A 23,917-nucleotide genomic window follows, 5' to 3' on the forward strand; every position below is an offset into this window, starting at 1 on the left:
TAGAAACCGGGTCCTAAAATGTAGAACTACATATGCACCTCAAAAATCCATCATAAAAGGTTGTTTGGATGTTGGAAAATAACCTAATTGATCATCTCTACATCGAGATGTATAGATATGAAAAGAAAACAATATATCGAGTGTCGGAAATAATGTATCTTGCAACACATTATTTGGACCGTCCATTTTCAAGATTTTAATGTGTTTTTAGATTTACTTGATTTGAACCATTTTTAGATTTTTAAATTTTATAATTAGAGATGAAAGTAGATTCTCAAGTGATCCTAAGAATTTTTTATATCAATATTCTATTTATATCAAAAATCTATTTTAAAAATAATATTTGTATTTCTTAAAAAGAAAATTTTCAAATTTAGATCATTATGGTGGTTGAGATTATCAAACCTTAAAATTTTGGAATAAAACTACATCTTTAGTAAATATTTCGGAGGGAGATTGCACAAGAATTAATGAGTCGGCTGACTCACCAAATACTTTTTCAAAAGTAAAAGGCCTCTTTATATACTTTTCCTATCCTTATATATATATCCCGGTCACAGCTTCTAATAACTTTTAATGAATTTGCTTAATTTTTATAGGAAAAAGTTTATATAAAGTTGCAATTTTCAAATGTAAATCCATTGTAAAATGTGGTTTTAATGTTGTAAAATGTGGTTTTAAAAAAAAAGATTTTTAGTCTCATAAATAGTGTATCTTGCAACACATTATCTAGACCGTACATTCTCAAGATTTTCATATATTTATAGATTTAGCTGATTTTAATCATTTTTGGAGTTTAAAATTTTATAATCATAAATATAAATATACTTTCAGATAATCCTAAGGATTTTTACACCAAAATTACAAGGATAAAAATTGCAGGTGCTCCTTAATTGGATTGTTTAATATTGCAACCTTATCATTAGTTGGGTAACCTTTCTATGCTTCCCCTACAACACATAAGTTATATCCTCCCCTTATCCAACCGTCCATTTTGAATGGAGGGCTAAGATTGCCCCGATCACAATGTCATGTCTCTACACTATTTTATTTTTGATTTTTTTTCTATAAACTATTTTGACATCAAAGTTTGGACGTCCATTCTTCTATTAAACTCGCACTAGCGAAAAATATATAAAAAAATATTTTCAATAAAATAAAATAACCAAAATACCCTTGAAAGATTCAAGGGGTATTTTGGTCATTATATTTTATCAAAAAATTAGTTTTAATATTTTTTATAGGTGCACCCCAGTGAGAAGATGGCATAGACCAAATTTCATATTCATAAAATTTGTATAAAAATAATTTGAGATGTTGTATCTAAAATCAAATGGTGAGTGGCTATCTTGATCAAAATTGGACGGTTAGATGGTAGGCGGAGGATAGAACTTCGATGCTGTGGGGGAAACATAGAAACCTTTCCCTCATTAGTTTGTTTTTAGTATAACGAGGTTACAATCAATCTTGTCTATCAATTTTCAAATTGGATGGATGCATGTATGTCATTAAGTATGTTAAAAAACAAAAAAAAGACCTTCAACATTATCACACATCTCAAGCCATCTAATTTGACATCTAAGTTAGGAGTGATTGTGGCCTCCTTGTAAAAAAAAAAAAAGTATCGTACAATACAATCACATGAAGAAAATATATTAAGCCATAGAGATCAATACATCTTATGCTACGGCCAAATTAAGGGGCATAGACATGGTTCCACTTTTTGTTCATTTTTTTAGCGCATAAGCAAATTTTAAGGTAGGTTTGAGTTCAATGAGAGAAATTTTTGAGGTTTGCATCACGTGATCAGTGCAGGTGAAACGGTCGTCATCAACAATGAAAACAGTAGCTCCTCGAGTTTGTTGAAGATAAGAAGAGACAACGTCAAATTACTTGATCATCAAGTTAGTTATTGGTTAGTTATTGGTTAGTTATTTGTGAGAAGACTTATTACTATTTACCTCTATTTTCAAGATTCATTGCGATTGTTTTCTATATATAGAGGCACTTATTGATGTAATTTTTATCCAAAACAATGAATATGTAGCTAGTTGGGCTTTGGATCCATGACGCAAAGCTTCGGCCTAAACCACATAAATATTATAATATTGTGTTCTCTCTTCTTCGCTCTCCATTCTCTATTCAATGCATGTATGCTCCTACGAATCTTAACATGGTATCAGAACACTCGATCCTCTACCTCTCTCAATCAGTACGTGCTCTCTCTCTCTACAAAGTTGCTATTTCTCTCTCAACTTTCCTGTGTCTCTCTCTACAAAGTTGCTATTTCTCTCTCAACTTTCCTGTGGTGCCTGTAAGTGCTTCATTCGAAAGTGCTTCACCTCTACTCATCTCCATATCCCCTATACTCTCCCCCTCAAGTTGGGTGTGGATGCGAAAAAACACATAACTTGCAAAATACAAATTTTTTTTTTTTGCATGGCTCTGGGTCCAAAAGTTTTATTTTTTTCTTTTTTTGTTTGGACTCCTTATTGCCAAAGGGCTAAAGGAGCTTCTAGATAGAATTCCCGCCTTTGATAATGCTATGACAGAGGGCCAAACCAATGATTTTCTCAAAGACATGGCAGAACTCAGGCAAAGGCAAAAGAGTGGGCTTTTGCATTCTTGTAAAAAGTGAAAGAGAAAGATGGGCTTGGAGATCGAGAAGGTGGAGTCAAGGGGACGATGAGAACAATGGAAATGGAAGGTCTGAGCAAGATGAAACCTTAAAAAAAAAAATTAAGACCAAAGATAAAGTGGTGAGAGAAAGCGTGATCTGAGCCGAGGATTCTATTGCTCAGTTAGGAAGAAAGGAGGAGCACCGTTGCAGGTGGGGATCCAACACTTGACCACAGGTGACGATGTGTCACCTTAGAAGGGTGATATCGTTGAGGAACTGTGGCTAGGCGGCGACCCAGGCTCCTTATTACTTCCAAGCACCCTTCAAAGGATAAAGCCACGGTCTGCAAAGGCTGATGCACGAGTGTTCTTGCAAGCAGCTGACGTGGATGAGGGTGACCATGAAAAGTGGGTCACAATTGGATGCGTACATCCTCCCAAAGAGGAGAAGGAGAGAGAGAGGAAGGAGAGAATGTGTGAAGTCAGATCCATGGTTGATTGCTTCGTCTCAAGAAAAAAAGAGAAGAAATAGGGATGGCTAATGGGAAAGTAGAGAGAGAAACTTAACAGGAGAAAAAATAGGGACAGCTGAGAATTAAACAGAATAAATGGAGATATGGAGATGAGTAAAGATGAAGTCAGCATCTCTAAACATGAGTTTTTGCTGTGATTCATGCATATTTCAATTGTCTCACGCATTATTTTCTCCTAGCTACCTCGCCAAGTAGTAGAGGATTGGTGTAGTGATATTGTCAAGGGGAGCACATTCATGATTAGTAGAAAATTTTACTAAACTTCAATGTTCGTTGCCACTTTATTTGTCGCAGAGCCGTCTTCGTTGTGCCTTTGAAGTACTTTTAATGGTCTTTAGACCAAGTTTGGTGATCATGTGTCCCGGATCACATTTGAAGTACTTTTAATGGTCGACCAAGTTTGGTGATCACGTGTACCAGATCATATTTATTCGCTCTTGCAGACTATTCAACCACTCCAGCGAGAGCAATGCAAGTTTTTTTGGCAACTTTTCGGTTTCAATACTCCAATTCTGGTTAAGTTGGTCACTTCGCTTCATTCCGTGCACCAACTTTAGGGGAATCTTGAAGACAAGTTGGTCATTTCGCTTCATTCCGTGCCCCAACTTCAGGGGGAATCTTGAAGATAAAAACAGACCAAAGTCAAATTACTTGATCATCAACTTAGGTATTGGTTAGTTATTGTTGATAAGACCTCTTATTAATTCTTATCCAAAATAGTGAAGATGTAGCCAGTTGGGTTTTTAATCCGTGAACGTAAAGCTTCGACCTGCCTAAACCACAGTTTCGACCTGCCTGAACCACATAAATATTGTATTCTCTTTTTTTCGATCTCCATTCTCCATTTAATGCATATATGCTCCCATGAATCGTAACAGAGTTTAACATCTTAATCATCTTCTTTGGAGGAGCCAGACGCGTTTGAGCCGTGCTTTGGAGGTCTAGGTTTGACACCGTGCCTTGAATGATTATAATAAAAATGTTAGGGATTGGGTGATGTGCGTCTATTTTATTTATGTGTCCTTTGCGAGGTTTTTCAAAGGATTTAACTAATGTCTACGGTTCAAATATTTATGCACATAAAAAAAGTTTATTCAATGATATTTTGGATCTTATAGTTTCTTATAATTTGCCTTTCCGATAACTAGATGAGACCTCTTCAATATGCTATTTTAATTCTTTGATGAATTTGTTTAATGCTTTCATTAAGAGGCATAGAAGGGAATATTTTCTAAAGTAAGTATGCATTATTGAGAAAAGTTTCATTCATCATCTAGTTTTATGTTTCATCTTCTTCCGCAAGACTGATTATATTTATTTTAAACCCCCTCGTTCAAGATGACGGGCCTTCTAACACAATATTGATGTCTATTAGCATGGCACACTCATGAGCACGCACATAATCCTACACATCCAGTGGCAACAGACGTTCATAATTCACATGGTTTGGTCCAACAATTCCATGATTAGTGCATTATAATATTGAAGCATGCAAACAATCAATTTAGTTTAAACATTAAAATATTAACTGCGACTGCATTTTGCTAGACATTTACCAAAATATGAGTACCCGAGCAAAACCAGAGCCGTGAGTTGGGGCAACGAGTGAAGGGGTCTTGGGTGATAATGGAATGGGCTAAGGCTAGGGTAGTGAGAGACTCGGGCACACTATCTGAAAGAAAATGAAGATTTGGGGTAGAGGATTACCATGGAATGAGTTTATGAGGAGCGACTCTCATTCATGAACGCACAGGCAACATTCTAGAGACCGGTAATCTGCCATCCTTCAGTGGTCTCCTACCAAACTCGAATGAGCGGTTGTGCTCCACTTGGCTTTTTTACCGTGTAACCTACACTAAAATTCAGGCTTCAGCTCCACCAAACCTATTAAGTTTCAAGCTCCACCAAACCTATTAAGTTTCGAGATGTAACCCTTTTTTGGGGCAAGACTGCTTAAGAACCACTTGAGCCAAGCCCCATTTTTTTTATCTTTCTACATATAATCTAAACAGAAAAAGTTGTTTTTTCTAAAAAAAACACATTAAAATTTTATTGTTTTTGCGGATATTCTGTTGACCCTCATAAAAGTTCGGCTCGACTTACATTAGCTTGGCTCGGCTTAGCTTATATCGACTCGGCTCGGCTCGGCTCAACTAAAATAGCTAAACTTAGTTCAAGGAAAATGGACTTTCTTTCATTGACCCGAGCCGAGCTGAGCCGATGCTAGCCTAGCCAAGACGACATTAATCGACGCGAGCCTACGTTAGCCGAGCCAAGCCAAGACAAACTCGAGCCGTGCCGCGCCAAATTCACTTTAGCGCAGACAAAAGCTGAGCCGAGTTCAATAAATAGCTGGCCTAAAATCCCAAAAATGAGAAAATAGATAAAATTCTGAAAAATTTATTAAAATAAAAGTTTCGAAAATAGAAAATTTATTTAAATATGTACAAAATGAAAGATATTAAAGCCAAAAATTCCCTAGCTCTTTATTATGGGTTTAAATTAAAAAAATAGATTTTTCTTTGGATTACTCTTCTTTTAGTTCTACCTATTATTTTTAGATATATGATTGTTTTTGTCGCTTTTATTTTTGGGGAACATATTGCTTGTATTTTTTTGTACATTTTTTTAGGGAACTCATTGCTAAACTTTTAATGGTATTTTTTTTAAAATCAAGATTTTAAATTTACTTCTATTGTTATTTTACTTATCTTTAAACCGAATTTCAATAATATTAAATTAATAAATAAATAAAGTTATAGAGAATAAATATTTTTCATAAAAGATGAAATTTGATTTTATATCAGTACTATTAAGAAAGGGCAAGCTTTCTATGCTTCCCCTATAGCATAAAACTTACATACTTCCCCTTATCCAACCGTCCATTCTGAATGGAGAGCTAAGATTGCCCCAATCATAATGTCATGTCTCTACACTATTTTATTTTTAAATTTTTTTATAAATCATTTTGACACCAAATTTTGGATGTCCAATCCCCTATTAAACTCGCACTAATAAAAAATATAAAAACAATATTTTCAATAAAATATTGAAAATATTTTATAGGTGCACCCCAATGAGAATATGGCACATATCAAATTTCATATTCATACAATTTATATAAAAAATTAAAAATAAAATATTTTGAAACATTGGATCTAAGATCAAATGGTGAGTGGCTTTCTTGATCAAAATTGGACGACTAGATGGTAGGGGAAGCATAGATCTTCTATACTGTAGGGGAAGTATAGAAACATTTTCCACTAAAAAAAGCAATTTTTTTAAGATCTTTTGAAAAACTCGAAGTTCTTATTTATTTATAAATTATGTTTTAAATGGAGACTTACCAACTATGATATTTGCATATTTGATTTTTTACTACATTTTTTTAACCAAATCCGTAATATTCACGATTCTATAACTTACCTTTTTTTGCGATCCATATTTCTAACCCTTTTTTTCCTTTGACCTTTTGAAATAAAACTGATTTATTACCGATATTTTGATCTGCCAATATTTATTATTCCCTAGCTTGCTACCTATTGATATGCACCCATTTATATCATGCCAACAATGGACATTTCTGATGCTGATAATAATGCTTCTTGGTATCAGTTGCTCATTGACACTAAGGGGGAAACAAAAGAAGAAACAAAACATAAAAACAAGAGCATCACATCGGCGAACCTTGAGAAATTCATGCTTTATAGGTCATGGCTTCCCTAAAGAAAATAAAACCACTTCTAACTTTCCACCAAGTTTAGGCACAATTAAGATTCATTGACGATCTCAGAATAGATTCACCAATCAAATTCCCTTTAAACATCACTCCTACCTTAATAGTACAGCTAGCTGCTCTGTCCATTCATTAATCGAACCAAGATGGGCCCAAGATCAACTAAAGAACTTCACATTTTACATGTCAATACGAACTTTCAATGTGTCAGATCCTTCAAATTTCAGAGTTCACAATACATTCACCAAACATAATATATCCAATGGGGGAGGGGGAGCATTCATGCTATGCAAATTTGACGTATAGCTTTGTGCCTAAAACTTGAAATCCTTCTTCTTTGCCTTCCCTTCTTTTTTCCTACATCTTGCGCTTCCTCTTTCTCTTAGCCTACATAGCGTTCAAAAAATTAAAAAAAAAAAAAAAAAGTAAAACCCATGGTACAACACGAACAGAAATTCCAGCCTACTCTAGAATGCACTCAGAACAAACCTCTGCCACCATGTCACTGAAGTCCTTTGCGTTGATTTCATAGCTTCTCCTCTTCCCTTGCTTCCTCATACATGATCCATGTCACCCAATAATGAATAACTCACTCCCATAAAACGCGTAAAACTTTGCATGCATGCATCAAACAACACATCAAGAATCTGGGCTCCTATTATAAAAAAAAATACCTTCCTTTGCTGCCAAAGTAACATCATCCAAAGCCTATGATTCTTCCAACCTAAGAGTGACATCCACTTTGTCCTAGTAGTAGCTCAACCTGGGTAAGGATCATGTGGAATCAGTATGACAAAAAGCAGAGGATAATTGAAAAGAGGTCGAAATAATTTCATATATAAATCTAGCCAACAAATCATTAAGTGCTTGTGGAGTAACACTAACATACAGAAATAAGTGTGTTTACCCTTTTAGCACCAATTTTATCCATTGCCCCAAGCACATACCTGTCCAAGGAAAAAAGTTCTCAAATGCTAATCAAGTGTTTCCCTGCGTTAAACCCTCTATCAAAAAGGGCAAAAAAAACTAACACAAAGAGAAATAGGAAAATGCACAAAAGAAGTCCTCAAATTCATGAGAATGATGGTCAGATAAGCAGCTAGTTAAGGTGTAGACATACATGTGTGTTGTTCCGAGTAAGGTTCCTGGTGCAATCCTTTCTTCCTTCTCTTTGAGTACCTTATTTAGAACAAGAGAAATAGGGTGTTGGACTGCACGAGAATAAAATGGTAATCAAAAGATGACTAATAATGTAGCTCACTGGAAGATTGTGCCCAAAATCTTTCAATGTATTCACTTGGTAAAGAGGCTTCCTTGGCTCTTTCGTTTGTTGCTTTCGAAGATCAATAATGTCAGGTGCCTTCACACTAGTTGGCGTACTGCAGGGAACTTAAAAAACTCAATTTATTAATACAATAGTGAGAGAGAGAGAGAGACTTGGAGAGGCTGGCACCTGATTGAATACCAGCTTCCAATTCAATCAAAGGAAAATGCATAATGAGACAACAATGATATCACCATCATTAGGAAACCTAAGAAAACCATAGTAGCATGGAAAGTCATTTTCCAACAAAGGAAGATTTAATTGCCTATGCATGAAGTTTATTATAATAACAAAGGATTTATTCTATTAATTCAAAAAACCAAGTGAAAATGGATAGGGAAAGCTTTCTATGTGACCCAAACAACATAAAAGTTATACATGACCCCACTTCTTAGCTGTTTGATTCGAAATTGATCGCTATGATTGTTCATGCCCACAATGTCATGCCAAATGCTGTTTTATTTTTCATTTTTTTATACAAAATATTTTTGGATGAAATTTAAAGCGTCCCATCATAAACTAGGGTGAACCTAAACAAAATAAAAATCAAATATTCCGTCACAAGAAATATTAGGGTAACTTTTCATCACCGAAAATATTTTATTATTAATTTTATCATGTGCGGCCCTATCAGATCTATGCATACCCAAATTTTTCTTCGAAATGATATATAACTATGAGCCGTCCAATCAAGATCTAAAGGTTAAGAGCCAACTTGTGACATTGTGACTCAAGCCATCTACCCAAATCTGACGGCTGAGATCAGGGGTCACATATATTATATATATGGGCGGGGTTACATAGAAAGCTTTCCCAAATACACATCTGCATACCTCATAATTAGGTTGTTATTGTTGTTGGACACCAAAAACGTCACCATATAGTGGGCGTCCGAACTACATAATAAAAATTTCACAGAAGCGGTCACAAAGGAATAAACAATTGCACAAAAGAAGAATCCACACAAAATATTATAAACACTATGACAGTTTGAATGCAAGAATCATAGGAAGAGGCCTACAAGGGAAGACGTCAGGGCCGGGGGCCCAGTCTCCACCGAGGTTTTTAATGGCCTGTAGTACTTTGTCCTCTGAAAAAGGGCTTTCCAAAGAGGCTGCAGATTCTAGAGAAATAGAAGAGAACGGGAAGCCCACCATTACTGGCCTAGGACCAGAAGGAGAAGAGAAAAGCTTGGAAAAATATGTGACAGCTGCTGCCCAATGAGATTGGGATGGTCAACAATCTGGTCCCCCACCTTGAAGTGGGTAATAGAGTTCTCCCTTCTTCAGCAGTTGGCCATCCTTTGAAAGTAAGTTGTATTTTGGTCGCCAAGCATGAGCCATTTGACTTTGGTTTGCCGAGCCTAATAGATTTCTTCTTTTTTTAAGAGGCACAGGTAATCATGTTTGTGGATGGATCGTGAATCCAGCTCAAAAGGGGAGAGAGGTCTATGTTCTTTAATGGAGTCCCACTGTTGAATAGGCCTCAAAAGGGAGTCTTTTTGGTATTGCAAGTTTCGAAGGAGCTGTGAACTCCATGATTTCAGAAAAACTTTGAGCATTTGAAGCTTTTTATGCAAGATAAACTCCCCCCCCCCCCGCTTTCCCTTCACGAGGGAGGAGGACCCCCATTGGTTATGGACAAGTGAGGGGAAGCCCGGCTCTTGGAGAGAAGACGGCTCAAAGCAAAAAAGCTTAGGCCCTCGAGGAAGGGCTTGGGTTTCCAAAAGGATAGGTCTATGATCTGAAGTGGGCATAGAAAGCACCAGGAACTTGTGATCGCATTGGAGAGGGGTTAGAAATCTATCTAATTTTGACAGGTATGGATTAGCTGAGTGACTTGACCAACTGAACTCCGCACCTTCGAACATGATGTCTACAAGACTATCATGAGCTAAGAAATCAAAGAATTGTACCATTGAAAGGGTAGTTTTGTCGTGGGAATTACGTTCGCGGGACCATTTGGTGATATTAAAATCACCTCCTATGCACCACTTTGAAGAAGGGAGGGTCATCAAAGACTGTACCTCTCTCAAAACGGCCAAGTTTTCTCGTTGTCTTCTTGTGGTTCATATAGCACAAGGAACTTCCAATGGAGGAAATTTGTGATCCTAGCTAAGGTCACCGTGACAGAGAACTTGCCAATGTGAGAGGCAACTAAGGTGTGTTGAGATGGGTACCAGAGGACCCAGATACTGTCAAAAAGTCCTATTGCATCCAGAGCTAACCATTGGCAGGGGAAATCCCCAAATATTCCGAATTTGGGAGAGAGAGGGAGAAGGAAACTTGGTTTCCACCAAACCAAAAAGAGATAGAGAGTACTGTGAAACAAATTGACGAGCATTTCGTCGTTTTCCTGGGTGGTCAAAACCCCTTATATTACAAATAAGGATCTTCATAGCACAGCTAAGGGGCAGATGGCACTCTTGGTCGAGCGGTGAGAATGCTGAGGAGCTGAGGGAATGGGGAGGACCTTAGTCGAGGGTTCTCTTGTTTTGTACCTTACTTTGAAAGAGTTTGTGTAGCTCTTAGGATGCTCTCGAATTGGTGGCAGGAGCCTTACCTTTGACATTCTTCGTTTTATACTGGCGTCTAGATTTGCTATCAACTTTGATGAAGGCTTCAAAGGCTTCAAGTAGGCTGTTGAACAGGAAGCCGATCACTGAAAGGATCTCGTGAGGATTGCCTTGGGCTTGGTTGATTGCGTCCACAAAGCTAGAGTTCATAGAGACCGGTGGAGAAGATTTCGAGGAATAGGGGGAAGAGGGGTTATCAAAGGGGAGGAAAGATGAGTGGGTGGGGAAGAAGAATGCGTGTCACTGAGATTGTACAATATCATAGAGGGTAGGGGACCTTCAAAAGGAGGAATGTGAAAAAAATGATAACCAGGGGGGAGTAGGAGGGTGAGGTGGAATTAAGGCTGAAGAGGTAGGCTGAGGGGTGGAATAGATGGCTAAGGATGGGCTTGATTGAGGGCTTGGGCATGAAGCCATTTGGTGAATAGGTTGGATAGGAGTCAACATCAATGCTTGATTAAGCTAGTTAAGAGTTATTATGGAATATTTATTTTATCAAGGGTAAAAATGTTATCACAAATTTTGTTTTAATCAGGACTTCTTTTTTTTCAATTAGAATTAGGATTCTTTGGATTTTAAGTAAAATCTTTTATTATAAATAGCGGTCATATTCAGGGTTTTGCTTTCAGACTTAGATATCATTTTGTTTAAAATCCTGGTGTCACCAGAGAGCTAGAAGCTTGGATTGTAAGCTTCCTGTTATTTCAATCAATTAGATCCTTGATAGTGGTTAGAGAGGTCAAGTTCATGATTGTCGTGGTGACAAAGTTATATGTGAAGGAATAAAATAATCTAATGAGAATTGAGGAAGTCGTATAGTGGTATATAAGGGATATAAAAAAGGTCAAGTCAAAGGAGAGTTGAGGATCTGGTGGATGAGGTGAAGTCAAACCGCTCTGAATGATGTTTGGTCGTTAATGACAAAGGCAGTCTGTATCCAATTGCAGTTATAATTCACCTCATAACCAAACGAGAGGTAATCTCGTTGTGCGAGCATAATTTTTTTTGCGGTCTTAAATAGACAGACCATAGAGAAACCCTTGTCTCATCAAATTATCACTGCACTTAGCAACTTGCCGCTGAACTGAGGCAATTTCAAAGAGTGTAAACGTCTAAAATTTGGCAATTCTAACATGTTTAAGTGGCTGAATCGAGCATATCACAATTACTCCATCAAACATACAACGACCATGTCCTTGAGTTGTTCTCATAACAGTTTACGTGCTCGTCGATTGATTACAAAGCCCCAATTTTAATGCACAGTGGTGCAAAACCGACACCCAGACAACAACAAGTCGATCATGCCAGACGATCAACAAGAGGAAAACATCCTTGATCACCATCAAGAAAGGTAAAGGAACAAGGGCCTTTCCAGCCCTAACCACGTCACTACTCGAAGTAAGGCTGCACCTCTATACAAAGTAGGGGTTTTCTCTACTACACCAAAGTAGGAGGGAATGTTTTTCAATTCCATAAATCAAAATAACATCAATAACTGCGTATGTACAGTATATTGAAACCCACTTGTGGACCCTTGATATTGACCAAAATACCTCTAACAAAATAGTAGAATGACCAACCTACCCTTTTACCCTATTCCCCATACAATTAAATCATCATGCGTGAAACCGAGTTCCCATTTTGCAAGTCCCCATTCATATAACCAAATTCTCATTCAAAATAATAAATACCATAGATAACCCAAAAAAGATGATAATCATGGGCTACCCTTTCATTAAATTGAAATACAATGTCAGTTTTCCTTATGAAAATATTATCCCCCATATAACTAAAGTTCGTAGCAGAACCCTCTAAATCAATCCAATGTGATAAATATCCAATAGTTTTAACAGTTGGTTGTGGATTTATGCCCAGGAAGGGCGAATGTTATTGTAAGCGCTGGTAGAAATGAAATTGAAATGAACGAAATTCATCTACTTAGTCACAAACAAAGGAAAGAGGAATTGATCCTCAACTAGGAAAAATGAAAAGGCGATAAATCCAAGGCAATTGAAATGCATGAAAATCATCTACTTAGTCACAAACAAAAGAAAGAAGAATTGATCATCAACCAGGAAAAATGAAAAGGCAATAAATCCAAGCCAATTTTAAAAACAAGTACTATGTACTAAGCCTCTTTAATTTGCATTCGTTTGTTGCAAGGCCCTTTACATTTTGACAAGCGTTACTATTAGGGGAGTTTTGAAAAAAAAAAAATACACAATATATTTTTCTTAGATACTAATTAACTTGGGAATACGTGTGCACCTCTATCCTCATACCATATATTCAAGAAAACTAAATTTGATATGTATAAATTCCAAAGGAGAATTCTGATGCAAATTAAATCTCTCAAAAGATGACCTATGTAAACTAAAATTTCTAACTTACCGGACTCGACTTTAGTTCCTAACCAGCAAATGTATTCCACCCATCACTTCTCCCTTTCCTAAAATCTCTCCATTTTACATCCCAAGGGCTCGTCCTATCAATCTGTCTCTTTCTTCCCTCTCTCTCTCTCTCTCTCTCAATATAATTAAAGTCGTATTGAAATCGGCATCAACCTAAGTCTCACCTACTCTCTTTTATATTCTGTCTCTGAGACATTGATTCTGTCACCCCTTTCCTAAACCTCACCTCAAAAGAAGAAGCTCTCATCTCACAAGTTTATCTATGCCATTAACAATATTCTCTCTCTAAAGATAGGGGTAACTACTGATGATAACTACAGATGAGCCATCAGTTTTATAAAGTTTGATACTACCACTGTAATCTAGAAATTTGGCATGCCATCGATAGTTTCTAAAGAACCAGCAGAACTAAGATCAGTTCTCAATAACTTGTTAAATGCATTTTTTAGAAGGTAAATACAGTGGCAGATGAGTTGGCTAACTCGAAACCAGACGCATCCAGGGACAGCTCATAGCTCTATGAAGCGATAGTTTGTAGCCCTTTTTTCTCCACGGAGAAGCATTCCTTATAGTTTAGTATCTCTATTGAAAGAAAGACCAATAAATGGCAGAGGCTTGTGAATTTTAAAAGGTAGAACCCCTGAAAATTCACAGAGAATGTTGTCAATCCTAAAGACTTAAGCAAATACTACTCTAAAATTGATAGATATTACCCTTATAAGGTTCGATTTGGATAAGCAACAAGGAAGAATAAAGGTTCTATCTCTCATCTCAGCAAATAACATATCCACATAGAACAATTGAGCCCTATATTTGCATAAGTTCATACGTTGATGCTCTGTTTCACATTGCATGCCACAAAAGACTTATAAAAGGGAATATTTCCTAAGGTAAATATGCATTATTGAGAAAAGTTTCATTCATCACCGAGTTTTATGTTTCATTTTCTTCCAAAGGACTGACTCTTTTTAATTTAAACACCCTCGTTCAAGATGATAAGCCTTCTAACACAATATTGATGTCTATCAGCATGGCACACTCATGAGCACACACATAATCCTACATATCCAATGGCAACAAACGTTCATAATTCACACGGTTTGGTCCAACAATACCATGGTTAGTGCATTATAATATTGAAGCATGCAAACTCTCAATTCAGTTTAAACATTAAATATTAATTGCAACTGCAGTTCATCTTCGTACACAAGGAAAGCAAGGAGACGAAAACTGACCCCCATCCTCCATCTTCGGTGTAGAATTTGAAGCTTAGGGAAGCTGCCTGCGCTGCATTTTGCTAGACATTTACCAACATATGAGTACCCGAGCAAAACCAGAGCCGTGAGTTGGGGCAACGAGTGAAGGATGGCAAAGGGGCCTTGGGTGATAATGGAATGGGATAAGACTAGGGTAGTGAGAGACTCGGGTACACTGTCTGAAAGAAAATGAAGATTTGGGGTAGAGGATTACCATGGAATGAGTTTATGGGAGCGGCTCTCATTCATGAACGCACATGCAACATTCTAAAGAGTGGTAATCTGCCATCCTTCAGTGGTCTTCTGCCAAACTTGAATGAGCAAGATGTGCTCCACTTCGTAACGTTCTTCGTTGCGCAGCCACTCCATAAACTCATCGCCCGTCGATGGAAGATTCAATGCTTGAAAGGTGGTGAGGTGTTGGAAGCCTTGAGGCAGCCGCGACATTCTCCATAGTCTAGAAATTCGCAGTCTGCAGAGGCATGGCATCGCTCCCTTCTCCAATCATATTCTAGAAATTTGCAGTCGACGGAGGCATGGCATCGCTGCCTTCTCCAAATCTTCCCCTCAATTTGAAAACCCAAAAAACCAGAAGAAGGCCATGGAAGCCTACACTAAAATTCAGGGCTTTAGCTCTACCAATCCTATCAAGTTTCGAGATGTAACCCTTTTTTGGGGCAGAATCGTCGATTGCTTACAAACCCACTGGAGCCGGGCCCCAATTTTTTATCCTTTTACATTCTAAGCAAAAACACATAAAAATTTTCTTGCTTTTGTTGTTATACTGTTGGCTCTCATATAAGTTTGGCTCGGCTTACATTAGCTTGGCTCGGCTTAAAACAGCTTCACTAAGCTTATATCGGCTCGGCTCAGCTTATATCGGCTTGGCTCCGCTCAACTCAGCTAAAATAGCTAAACCTAATTAGTTCAAGTGGCATAGAATTTCGTTGACCTGAGCCGAGCCGAGCCGATTTAGTTTTTTTGACAAAAACCTTTTATTTTATTACAAGAAATGTTTATCGTATTACATTTTTTTTTTGTTTTTTGCAAGAACCTTTTTTTTTATAAAAAATATTTGTTGTATTACTTTTTTTTATAAAACTTTTTTTTTTTGACAATAACTTTTTATTACTTTTTAATTTTTTGACAAATACCTTTTATTTTGTTGACAAAAAAAAGAAATTTAACAAGAAAAATAATTGATAAGAACCTTTCATTTTTTTTTATAAGAAACTTTTTTTTTTATTGATAAAAAAATTTGACAAAAAGCAAAATTGATAGAAAAAACCTTCCGTCCATTCCTCCTCTTTTTCCTCCAAGTCATCTCAATGCTTACTCCTATCAATCGAAGGAAAGTGCATAATGAGACAACAATGATACACCATCATTAAGAAAACTATAGTAACATGGAAAGTCATTTTAAAATATTTTTGAATGAAATTTTGTGCATGCCATCATAAACTAGGACGAACCTATATAAAATAAAAATCAAATATTTCGTCACCGGAAATATTATGGTAACTTTTCGTCACTAAAAATATTTTATCATTATTTTTATCATGTGGGCCCCTATTAGATCTATGCATGCCCCAAATTTTTTTTCGAAATGATATATAACTATGAGCTGTCCGATCAAGATTTGAAGGTTATAAGCCAACTTGTGATATTGTAGCTCAAGCCATCAACTCAGATCTGACAGCTGAGATCAAGGATCACATATATTACATATGTGGGTGGGGTTACATAGAAAGCTTTCCCAAATGCACATCTCCAATTACAACATAAAATATCACACTTACAATTACAAGGCAAAACAAAGAGAAGACATAAACCACATGAAAAAGCAAGTGCTGTGTAGGTGATTTTGTTTATCCTTCCTATTCTAGTGTATGCTTTCATTGGAGCAGTGCCTGTAGTACTCTCCAACTAGCACATCTCTAAATAATTCTTCATTCCTTTATCTGTTTGCCTTTTCACTCCCCTGAAAATAGCCAGGAAAGGGTCTTGAATAGTTCACTACAGATACACCATAAAAGGACTTTGATTAAGGTTGCAGAAAAGAAAGAGGCAAAATATGAACATGACATGATTCTAGCATACATTGCTCCTGAAGAATATCATTTTCGAATAAAAATAATTCAAAGACAAGAAAACAACACAAATGTTGTGGTATATCAAAATTTAGCGAACGAAAATACTCTTCATGAGGAGGTATATCCTCGATAGCATTAGCTTCATGCCATGCATGTTGGGAAGACACCTCAAGAGATTCAGTGGGCTAAAAAATATTCAAACACTAGTTCAGTCTCCAGAAGACACCTCAAGAGATTTAGTGGGCTAAAAAATATTCAAACACTAGTTCAGTCTCTAGCCACAAATAGAAATCCTACTAGTCCAATTGATTCCTAGTTTTGTTTTGTACATGATACATTTGTATATGTCAGTGAAGTGTATTCCCCCATGCTGGATGTGGTCCAACATGAGAGCTTTTTGCTAATCAATAACCAACAACCTAGGTTTTGGCCCGGACTGGGGAGAGCCATACCTCGCTGGAAATGGCAGGGAAAGATCACTTGGCCAAAGCTGCTCATAGAAAGATGTTATGCCAAACGGAACCCTAATTTAGCTGGCTCCTACACCATCATGTCCCTGCCCTGGTGAGGATGGAAATTTGGATTTAGGGGTTATAACAGGGTCATCAAGTCTCGAATTTCATCATTGGACAATTCTGTTCTAAACCTCGGATCAAACAACATGCCTAAAGAGAATTTTGTTTGCGTTAGAGACATGACAACCTTGGTCAGCTGCCACTGGGAAGATGATAGGGAATTGGGCTTCCAAACTGCTTTTTCACAATCATTGATGTCTCCACATTTGAATATTATCTCTAGTTTCTGCCATGAACCGAATACGAAATGGGCCAAATATGCAGAGATGATACTTTTTCAATCCCCCGGGCCCTTGCATTGGTTGAACCCCTAGAGAAAGCCTAAGCCCTCACAACCATACCTTCACTGAATAACCAGCCTCCAAAGTTGGTCATCCTGCATTGCAAAGTGCCACCACCATTTTCCATATAGGATCCTATTCATCTGCTGGCAAATGGTGTCCTAATTTACTAGATGAAACTTATGTTTTCTTTGCGCTACTGACCAAAGGAAGTTCTCATTAGGTGCTGAAGTCTCTTGACAATAGATATCCTCCTAATGGGAGACATCTGGGATCTTGAAGAGAGTTTTATATTAAGCGCCCTCCATTTGTTTTATAGAAAGGAAAAGACATGTATTTTAATTGATATAAGGGCAAAAGGTTTTTAAAATTTTTTTATTAGATATTTCTAAAATCACCATTCAGAATTAGGATGTGCGTGTATAATGATACACACAGGAATCTTCATTGCCCATTTGAGACTAAAGCAAAGCAATCAAACTCACCAACCAACTTTTTCTAAGAGCTAGATGAAGAACAAACGAGCAAAAATATACACCACTCCACAAACCCACACAGTGAGACCTTCATCCTCATCCTTCTCCAAAACCTTTTTTATATAATCAAGGAAACATATACAACGAGATGCAATAACGAGCAAAAGCGGCTTCCTCAAAGCCACTAGCTTGCTTTGAATGTCAAGAGAACATGAAAATGCAGCTTTACAAAAAGCAATTGCTAATGCCTGCTTAGTTCCTTCAGTTTCAAATGAGAACCTCGCCAAATGAAGCAAAACATGTGCACATGACCAAGCTCTCTATGTTGCAGCATGATATTCATCCATAGCCTCGGTGATAAATGCACCGATGCCTTCGATTATTGAAGGCTCGGAAATAGGAGGCGCAGCTGGGGTTGACAACTCCCTTTATTCCACACCCTCTATGCAAATGAACTTCTTTTATGGCATTGAAGATGGACATGTCCTCCATGCATCATGATGGGGGTGAAATACTAAACTATGCATGTTCCTGATGCAGAAAATTCAAGATTAGTAATTTTGCCAGGGATACATGAAATAAAAAAGAGTCAAAACTACGTAATATAATCATATAAACTGGTCACTCATTAAACCATGGGAGTAACAAGTACTCAAAAATTGAAAATTACTATGCATATATAGGAGAAAAAGGAGAATGTATAATGATGAGGTGCTTGAATCAGATCTATAGAAGGACAGAAAAAATAAGAGGAAATGGTGAGAAATGGTTACAAGATTACTTATAATGGCACATACCAACAAAGACTACAGTACACAGAGAATATCCCAATTTCACAAATCGAGCTTTAACCAGTTATTTGGATATTCCTCCAGCTTAAGGAGATAAAAAATATCCAATAGCAATATAAATTAGTACCTGTACAGCCAGCAACCAAGCTTCCTACAACAGAGCTGTAAACATGCACGCAATGGTTGAACAGCAAGACCTCCACTCCTGACATAACATACTGTTCTTTTCATTCGGCATGGAATTGTCCCAAACATGAGCCAATACTACTAGCGTAAATCCCAACTCTACCACCTGCAAAAAATTACATTGATTTAACAATATAGGTAACTGAGAAACCATCTTGTTTTTTTTGAGAAAAGGTTAACTGCCTGAGAAACCATCTTGTTTAACAAGATAAACAACAAATATCCACAATGCAACCAGCAAAAGCAAACAAACAGTATACAAAGTTGCATTTTCCAAATTCAATGGCTATATATACTTTTGGGGTCCTCATTCAAAATAGTGACTAATACCAACATTTCATACTACCAAATATTCCATTGGCAGGTTGCCATCCGATTATGGGCAGGAATCATATCCCAAGTCAACTAAATTATTCATGTCTTGTGATGCAATTCATATCATCAATGAATCTCTCTCTTTCTCTCTCTCTCTCTCTATCTATCTATCTATCTATCTATTTATCTATATATTTATCTATCTACCTATCTCTCTCACAAACACACACACACGAAGAGGGAGAAATATGAACATCTAACCAAATTTGACCAAATTCAAGGTGAAATGAAACCAAATAGATGGATCTAGTAGTAAAAAGTTTTGAATCTTCTGATGAATCCACCAAGCATAAAACCTAAATGAAATAAATCCACATGCATCATAATTCTCCACTGTAGTCTGAATTATTCATTGAATAAATCTAGCAGTCACAAGCTTTTTCAGAATGCTCCTTCCAAGATAGGGTCTACCCCATGATTTGGTGAGGTAAAGAATAAGGTAATATGAGAGATCATCTAATGCCCTTAGATCTTTTTGAGATAGCTCTTAATCATATCTTTTGCACTCGGTCATTATTAGAGATTTCTGAAGAAAACTGATCAACAAGAAACAAATCTTACGGAGCCAGTTTCAAGTATATGTGAAATGACATCAAAGGACATTATATATTAGTATATCTAGTTTTAGTTGTTCTAGAATTAAGAAATAGAAGTATTCAAGTAAACCTTCAAAAGAGTGACACCAAGCATGAATTTATCATGATGGAGCACCCCTTGTCTGATTAGGAAATGTTTCTTGGATTTCATTACCATATGAAGCATGGTGAGTCCGTGGGTGCGGATGTGATCGAATAATATAAATGTTTATTTGTCCATTTGCATGTGTGTGAAAGAGGGAATAAAAGAATTGGGATTTTTATTGACATGGCAGGCCAGTCTCACACCGTTTGATGTGTCCATAGACCACAATGCATTTCAAATGGAGGAAATTTGTGATCCTAGCCAAGGTCATTGTGACGGAGAACTTGCCAACGTGAGGGGAAACTAAGGCGAAGCATCGAAGACTTGCCCTTATCTAATAGGAAAAGACGACAGATAGGTTAAAAAGAAAAGAGTAACCCCAAACCATGTGTCCAGGTCAAATGATGACCATTACCAACAATGTCTACTTTTATTTTATCCATCAATATCACCTCTATCAATGGTAAAAATAACAAGAAAAAAGAAGAACAGAGAAAAATGGAAGATACCAATCTATCAAGGTCCTTTGCCGACAACCTTAGGGTGATAAATCTAGGGTTTGGAGGCAGCCTCAAATAGAGGGGACGGATGTGGAGTAAAAGAAAAACGCAATTAAGACATTCAACCCAGAAGAGATAGAAAATGAGTTTAGAGGGAAAAAACTGGGTTGTCGAGAGAAAAAACAACATGCTCTAAGAAGAAAGTTTTCTGCATCATATTAAAATGATTTCTTGTAAATTGTAAATTCAGTTCTATAGTCCAAGAGTTTAGAGCATAAATTGTTGAGCATTTCTCCCAAGACCTTCTGAACAATATACAAAATCAGGTGACAAGAAATTCAGTTTTGAACAATATACAATTCAGTTCTATAGTCTAAGAGTTTAGACCCAATATACAAAACACATGACAAGAAAGGATCAAATCAGGTGAATCATAAAAGCGTAAAAAATTATGATATGCTTCAAAGTGCAAAATCAATTATAATAGAAAAAAATAGAAGAGATAACAAACAAAAACAATGAGGAAAACCTGTAATAGCATAGATATAAAGAAGACTGTGGTGAGAAAACATAAAGATGCGAACGTTAAAAACCATCCAAGCGTAGGCTCTCCATTTGTTAACAAATCAGATCTCAAAGTCCCTCGAGCTCTTCTCTAGTGCTAAAAAAAACGCTTTAATCTCACAAGGTTTCGTGTCCTACCTCCTTGACCTCTACCATCTCTATAATCACCAGTTTTCGGCCAATGCACCAAACCAAATCGTTCATGGCAGGTCTCAAGTTTACAACAAATATCTTTCTAAATTGGTTTATACTTTTTTCAAACACTCGACCCATAAAAAAAAAAAAAAAATAGGAAAGAAAAAAATAGAGTTAGTTTAGGATCTTAAAATATTTTCATCCCCATAGATGTTTAACAAGTTTGTTAAAAAAAAAAAAAAAAAAAAAAAGTTCATTACATGCCTCATGAGGAAACTACCACAATTTCCCAATGTTAAAGAAATGAATGGGTTCATGTATGACAGACATTCATGGTTAAAAAATACTAAGCGATGTTATAACACTTTGCTTGTTTGGACTCGGCTCTTGCCTGAGCAAGTAACTCGACCAAGTACCAAGCAGAGTTGACTACATATGATATACATATGCAAAGGTCAGAAACCATCCAAGCGTAGGCTCTCCATCTGTTACCAAATCAGATCCCAAATTCCCTCAAGCTCTTCTCAAGTTCTAGAAAAAAGCCGCGATCTCACAAGGTTTCGTGTCCTACCTCCTTGACCTCTGCCATCTTTGTTATCACCATTTTTCGGCCAATGCACCTAACCTCATCATTCATGGCAGGTCTCGAGTTTACAACAAATATTTCATTAAAGGGAATATCTTTCTAAATTGGTTTATGCTTTTTTCAAACACTCGAACCATAAAAAAAAAGAAAAATAGTAAAAAAAAGAAAAGAAAAGAAAAGTTAGTTAAGGATGTTAAAATATTTTTATCCCCATAGATGTTAAGCAAGTATGTAGAAAAGAAAAAAAGAAAAAATCATCACATGCCTCATTTGTGCACAAGCTTCTACGCTGTGTTATGTGAAAAATCTATTAAAAATAATATTCATGAGTAAACTACCAAATTTTCCCAATGTTAAAGAAATGAATGGGTTCATGTATGAGTATTTACATCGTAGCCATGTCTGTGGGTGTGACGGACATTCATGGTTAATACTAGGCAGTGTTATTCCACTTTGCTTGGGCCTTGGAATCAGCCTGAGTAACTCAGCCAAGTGCGAGGCTGAGTGGACTAGGCCTGTACATGACACAAAAGCGCCTTAAAAAAAAGATTTCTTTAAAATGCTAATAAATAAAATAAAATATTTAAGCCCGAAATAAAACTAAAAACATCTAAGGAATCCAAATAAGCTCAAAAGAATATAACAAATTGGATTACAAAATATGGTTTAGGGTTGGAGATTCCAGAAAAATCCAAAAACAAAAATACAAAAATAGGACATTTGACAATAAAAACTCACAAACCAATGTAAAGCATATCCAAATTACATATACATAAATTGATCCCTCAATTTTATAAAATTGTTATGTTTTTTCGTTCTTTAATGTACCCTTGTTGTACCTAGGAACTAAGGCAGGCCAAATTTGATAGAACCAATGCCATGAACTAGAAAGAAGAATTAATAGATGTAAAATTCATGAAACCATCAAATCCAGACCGTCCAAAAGAGGGGTCAGGAGAGACAAGAGAAATGACATATAGGTGTTATCAATACGAGTTGACTTTTGTTATGCATGGCATCTCTTCAGCGTGTGCACCCTTGTTGAGGCTCTGTTGAACCTCATTTGTATTGCAAAAATTTCATATATTCACTTCCTATGTTTCGTGAATTAGTTTATTGAGTTTAGTTGGAATGCAACAAACCCAGTTGTATGGAGCAGGCTTACTCTCAAAATCCCATAAATTTCTCTCTAATACTTTATCTAGAAAGAAAAGATGGTGATGGGAGATGATGCATCTAACTTGCTATGTGTAGATAAGAGAATCCATATGTGCATTGCATGTTCTTTCTTTCTAAGTTGTAATTCAGGTTAATTCTTATAAATAGGGTATGAATATCTTATCTTATAACTGATACTTGTAGGCTTAACCAGATTTGGTGAAAGTGAGGTAGGGTTAGAGGAAACAGAAACACCTTTAGAAATTTGTTGGAATTCCAAATATGTGAGAAACTATCTAATATGACTGGCAACAGTAAAGCTCGAGGGGTTACATAGGCAAGTAATGGAGTTGTTTGACTTGCTTGGCAAACAAGAGGCTGATCTGCTGCGAGTGAGAGGCTGATCTGCTACGAGCGAGAGGTTGATCTGCTGTGAGCGAGAGGCTGTTCTGCTGCAAGCGAGAGGATCTGCGAAGAGAGCCTGGCTCCCCTCCTATCATACAGGGAGTTAGGGAACATTGCCGGCCTTACTCTCTTATCAAGTCACATCATACTATTACGGGTAACCCGTGCGTGGCGTCATTGAATCATGTCACCATTATCAAACATAATAGAGAGTCATGCTTGGAGCATGCCATCAGAACACTCTTCACTTAACATTCATCACTTTGGCACTCAAGCCTTTCACCTTGCCAGCACATAGAATTTCATTGTATACTATTCATTATATGGCACTTCAGCACATGAATATTACGTGGCACGTATTAATTAACATTCACACTCATGTCATGATACTCACTACATAGTATGCACATTCACTATTTGGATATCACATAACATTCACTAAATAGCATTCACATCCCTTTCATGGTATTCGCTACATAGCATTCACATTCACTAATTGAATATCACATAACATTCACTAAATAGTACTCATATCCCTTTAATGGTATTCACTGCATAGCATTCACATTCACTAATTGAATATCACATAACATTCACTAAATAGCACTCACATCCCTTTCATGATATTCACTGCATAGCATTCACATCTAATTGAAT

The 23,917-nt window shown here is 36.7% G+C and overlaps 2 protein-coding genes across 47 annotated transcripts in view; both read right to left on the reverse strand.

The window, feature by feature from the left end:
- Positions 1-6,911: 6,911 nt before the first annotated feature.
- On the reverse strand, positions 6,912-15,123 carry LOC18423126 (uncharacterized). 19 transcript variants are annotated; one of them, XR_016059095.1, is made up of 9 exons: positions 14,669-15,123; positions 14,434-14,576; positions 9,046-9,108; positions 8,150-8,277; positions 8,009-8,067; positions 7,796-7,835; positions 7,563-7,651; positions 7,378-7,437; positions 6,912-7,275 (listed from the first exon to the last, which is right to left on the reverse strand). XR_016059095.1 is itself a non-coding variant. In XM_020670909.2 (9 exons), the coding sequence occupies exons 1-7, from the start codon at positions 14,669-14,671 to the stop codon at positions 7,613-7,615; spliced, it is 384 nt and encodes a 127-aa protein (XP_020526568.1). In that variant the 5' UTR covers positions 14,672-15,123; the 3' UTR covers positions 6,912-7,275; positions 7,378-7,433; positions 7,563-7,612. The 19 variants fall into 19 exon arrangements, 17 of the variants coding, with proteins under 17 accessions (XP_020526568.1, XP_020526561.1, XP_088727771.1 ...); XM_020670909.2 differs by having other exon boundaries at positions 7,378-7,433; positions 8,150-8,267; positions 14,434-14,495; XM_020670902.2 differs by having other exon boundaries at positions 8,150-8,267; positions 14,434-14,495.
- Positions 15,124-18,158: 3,035 nt separating this feature from the next.
- LOC110007763 (uncharacterized) overlaps positions 18,159-23,917 on the reverse strand; it is a 54,298-nt gene continuing 48,539 nt past the window's right edge. For 26 of the 28 annotated variants that reach the window (XM_088871678.1, XM_088871667.1, XM_088871687.1 and 23 more), the window contains 2 exons: positions 18,798-18,962; positions 18,159-18,410 (listed from right to left, as the gene is read on the reverse strand). The gene's annotated coding sequence lies outside the window, so the exon portion shown is untranslated. Of the gene's footprint in view, positions 18,411-18,797; positions 18,963-23,188; positions 23,349-23,917 lie in introns of all 28 variants that reach the window. The other 2 variants (XM_088871682.1, XM_088871661.1) reach the window with 1 other exon arrangement.

This window comes from Amborella trichopoda, chromosome 7, assembly GCF_054954075.1.
Source record: "Amborella trichopoda isolate Santa Cruz 75 chromosome 7, AtrichopodaSantaCruz75HAP2 v2.0, whole genome shotgun sequence".
NCBI classification, from domain to species: domain Eukaryota; kingdom Viridiplantae; phylum Streptophyta; class Magnoliopsida; order Amborellales; family Amborellaceae; genus Amborella; species Amborella trichopoda.